General features: G+C 72.1%; 1 protein-coding gene across 1 annotated transcript in view; it reads right to left on the minus strand.

Annotated features, from left to right (window-relative positions):
- Positions 1–3,161, minus strand: part of H696_02241 (hypothetical protein) — a 7,665-nt gene that overhangs the window by 3,166 nt on the left and 1,338 nt on the right. Inside the window, exon 3 of the mRNA XM_009496143.1 lies at positions 200–3,068. Within this exon, the coding sequence (XP_009494418.1) occupies positions 200–3,068 (2,869 nt within the window). The remainder of the gene's footprint in view (positions 1–199; positions 3,069–3,161) is intronic.

Raw genomic sequence — 3,161 nt, forward strand, 5'->3', positions numbered from 1 at the left:
GGGGGGGGGAGAGAGAGAGAGATGGAGGAACCGCACATGTGAGAAGGGGACACGAGAGGGGCGAGAGGAGGTTGGAGAAGACATAGAAGGGGAGGGGCAGGGGGAAAGGAACCAGGGCAGAGAGGCAAAGACCGAGGGACGCCCACGGAAAGACACAGAGAGCCCAGGAGGGGTGGGGGGGGGGGGGGAGGACACGCACGATTGCGACACGGTAATCAGCGGAGACAGGGCCCCGGTTGTGAAAGCCTCAAGACTATCCGCCCCGCCGGGGCCGGAGTCACCATCGGCCACCGGTGGAAGGGCCGGCCGCACCGGGGTCAGTGTGCCGGCAAAGGCCCCGCCAGCCAGGAGAGCCCGATTGCCCGTGGACGGGTGCCGGGCCGGCGGCTGGGCCGGGGCAATGGCATCCGACGAGGCCAGCGACGGGATATACACCAGGGAATAGTCATCGCGCAGGAGCTTGCGCGGGGCCAGCAGGGCCGCATTGTTGACCGACATCATGTCCGAGAAGAGGCTGGCCGCGGGGAGGGCCGTGGCGGCCCCCCCGGCGGTGGGGGCCTCGCGAGAGGTGGATTCCTCCGACGCGGTCCCGGGGTCGCCGGACGGCGAGTCCGACTCCCCGGAGGTGTCGCTGCTGCAGGGGGCCGTGGTGGCGGCGGCCAGGAGATCCCCCCCTCCGGCAACCAGCGGCTCGGACAGACCACCCTCACCCATGGCCAGCGGGTCCCCGGGCGACGGGGAAGCCGGCCGGTCCGAGTCGAAGCCCGACGAGTCGGACATGCTGCCGGTGCTGTCGGCGCCGTCCACATCGACGGCCATATCCCCCTCCGAGTTGGAGGCCTCATCATTCAGAGGGGCGGGGAAGCGCCGGGGCGCCGGGGGTTTGGCGGGTGGGCCATCGCGAGGCCCGGCCCCCGGGGCCCCGGCCGATGGCACCGGCAACAGCACATGCTCCGAGGTACTCCGATCAAAGAGCAGGGACATCGGCCGCACGCCGGGGGTGGACCCGCCCTCGCGCCCGGCCCCGGAGGTGGCGGACGCCGCGAAGCGCGCGAAGAACGGCGACAGGGTGATGGTGGTGTCCTCGTCCGAGTCATCGCCCATCGGCTGCTCCAGAACCGTGTCCAGCTGGTTGCTGGCCGGCACAAAGAGCGACCCACGCCGCAGGGAGGACGTCGACGAGGCGGCCGAGACCGAGCCCGACGACGGCGGCGAGTAGGGGGCCGCAAACAGCGGCCCGGCCGCCGCGGCCGCCGCCACCAGCGACGAGTTCGACGAACAGGCCGACAGCCCGGACGCCGGGGACAGGGAGGACGAGGAGGAAGAGCAAGAGGAGGACGATCCCCGGGCCGAGGTGAGGCTCCCCAGCGAGGGGGACAGATTCACGGGCAGAGCCCCGGCACCCGGGGCCAGAGGCCGCTGCTGCGGCAGGAGCCCCTCGCTGACGGTGGCCCGACGCCCGGCGGCAAAGCGCCCCCCGGCCGTGGCCAAGTCCCCGAGCACGTCTTCCCCCTCCTCGCTAGGGGTGGAAGTGACGTCCTGCGAGTGGGATCGCCCGGCCCCGGGGCCGGCGGCCGCCTCATCATCGGCATCCCCATCGTAGGCCTCATCCTGCTGGCTGGGGGCGACCGCGAAGGCACGCAGCCCAGCCACCGGGGCCAGGGCGAATGTTTGGGGACCGAGCAGCCCCGGGAGGGGCGGCCCACCGGCCGGCCGCTCAGACGGCGCATTGATGCCCCTGCCCAGCAGGAGCTGGAAAATAACTTCATCGGTGTTGGAAGAGTGTGGGCGGCCACTTGGACCGAGATCGGACGGGGGGGGTGCCGTCGGCGGGGCGGGGATGGCGATGGCCGTGGTCGCCCGGGCGTCGGTGGCGGCCGCAGTCGCCGCCGGCGCCGGGAGTGACAAACGAGCCGTGGTGGCGGACAGATCCGCGGCCGCCGCCGCCGCCGCCGCCGCCGCCGTCGACTCGGTGGCGCTTGCCGGCGATGTGGGCATCGAAACCGCGCGAGTGATGCGCGCCTGACGCCGGGCCGGGCGCGAGGTAACCACCGAGCTCATGGCCACAGGGGCGCCACCGGCGGCTCGGGTGACTTCCTCGCCGGCGCCCTCGCCAGCGCTGAGAAAGGCCTCCAGCAAGTCGAACAGGTGCTCCCCATCGAGGTCCGGATGCTCCAGCTGGAGATCCTGCTCATAGAGGGACGGCTCATAGTCGCGCCGGGTGGCGCTGGTGCTGCCGTCCACCAGGGGGATGGTCTCGAAGGAGGCACGCCCGGAGGGAGGCCCGGAGGATGGCCCATCGCCATCCAGCGAGCAGGTGCTGTAGGTCAGGCTGTCATCATCCAGCAGGTCACTCCCGCCATCCGGGCGCAAATCCACCAACATCGGCCCCGAGGGCAGGGTCCAGGCGGGCGGGGCGCCGATGACGCTGTTCCGAGACCCGCCGGCCGCCCCGAGGGGCCCATTCCCCATCGAGCCGGATGCCAGGTCGCTCAAGCCGCCGTGGAAGGATCCGGCGCGATTGGGCGACCGCGGGGGCGCCGGACCACCAGGCCCCCCCTCATCGAAGGCATACGACCCGGTGGCCGAGTAGAGCGACGCGGGGAAGGCCGGGCCCGTGGGCTCCGGCTTGCCGACCAGTTGACGGACCTTGCGCACGAACCGGTGCCGCGAGGAGGCCGATGGCGAAGGGGCCCCCAGGCCGGCCGGGTTCAGCAGCGACGCCGCGGCCGCTCCATCGCCACCCTTGCTGTTGCTGCTGCCGCTGGTGCTGCTGCCGCTGCCGCTGCCGCTGCTGCTGCTGCTGCTGCTCTGGCTGGATCCGGAGAAGGGCAGGTGGTCGATGGACCGGGACTTGTACTGTGGTGAGGGGGGCGGGCTTTCGGCCGAGAGGGTGGGCTCGCTGCCGGTGATGATGGGCCGGAGCTCGGCCCCGCGCTGGCGCTTCTCCGAGATGCTGGGCTCGGGGGTGCTGGACCCATGTCGGGGGACCGGGTGCTGCACGAAGGACGACGCCTCCGGGGCCAGCTCGAAGGGGGTCGCCGGCTCGAGGAGCTCCGGCGAGAGGACTATCCACCATGGCCGGAGAATGGCGCCCGACGAGGTCCGAGAAGGAGAGGCAAGGTGTCAGGAAAGGAGAGGAGGGGCGGGAGGGCGGGGGG

This window comes from Fonticula alba (genome assembly GCF_000388065.1).
Source record: "Fonticula alba strain ATCC 38817 unplaced genomic scaffold supercont2.3, whole genome shotgun sequence".
In the NCBI taxonomy this organism is placed as follows: Eukaryota; order Rotosphaerida; family Fonticulaceae; genus Fonticula; species Fonticula alba.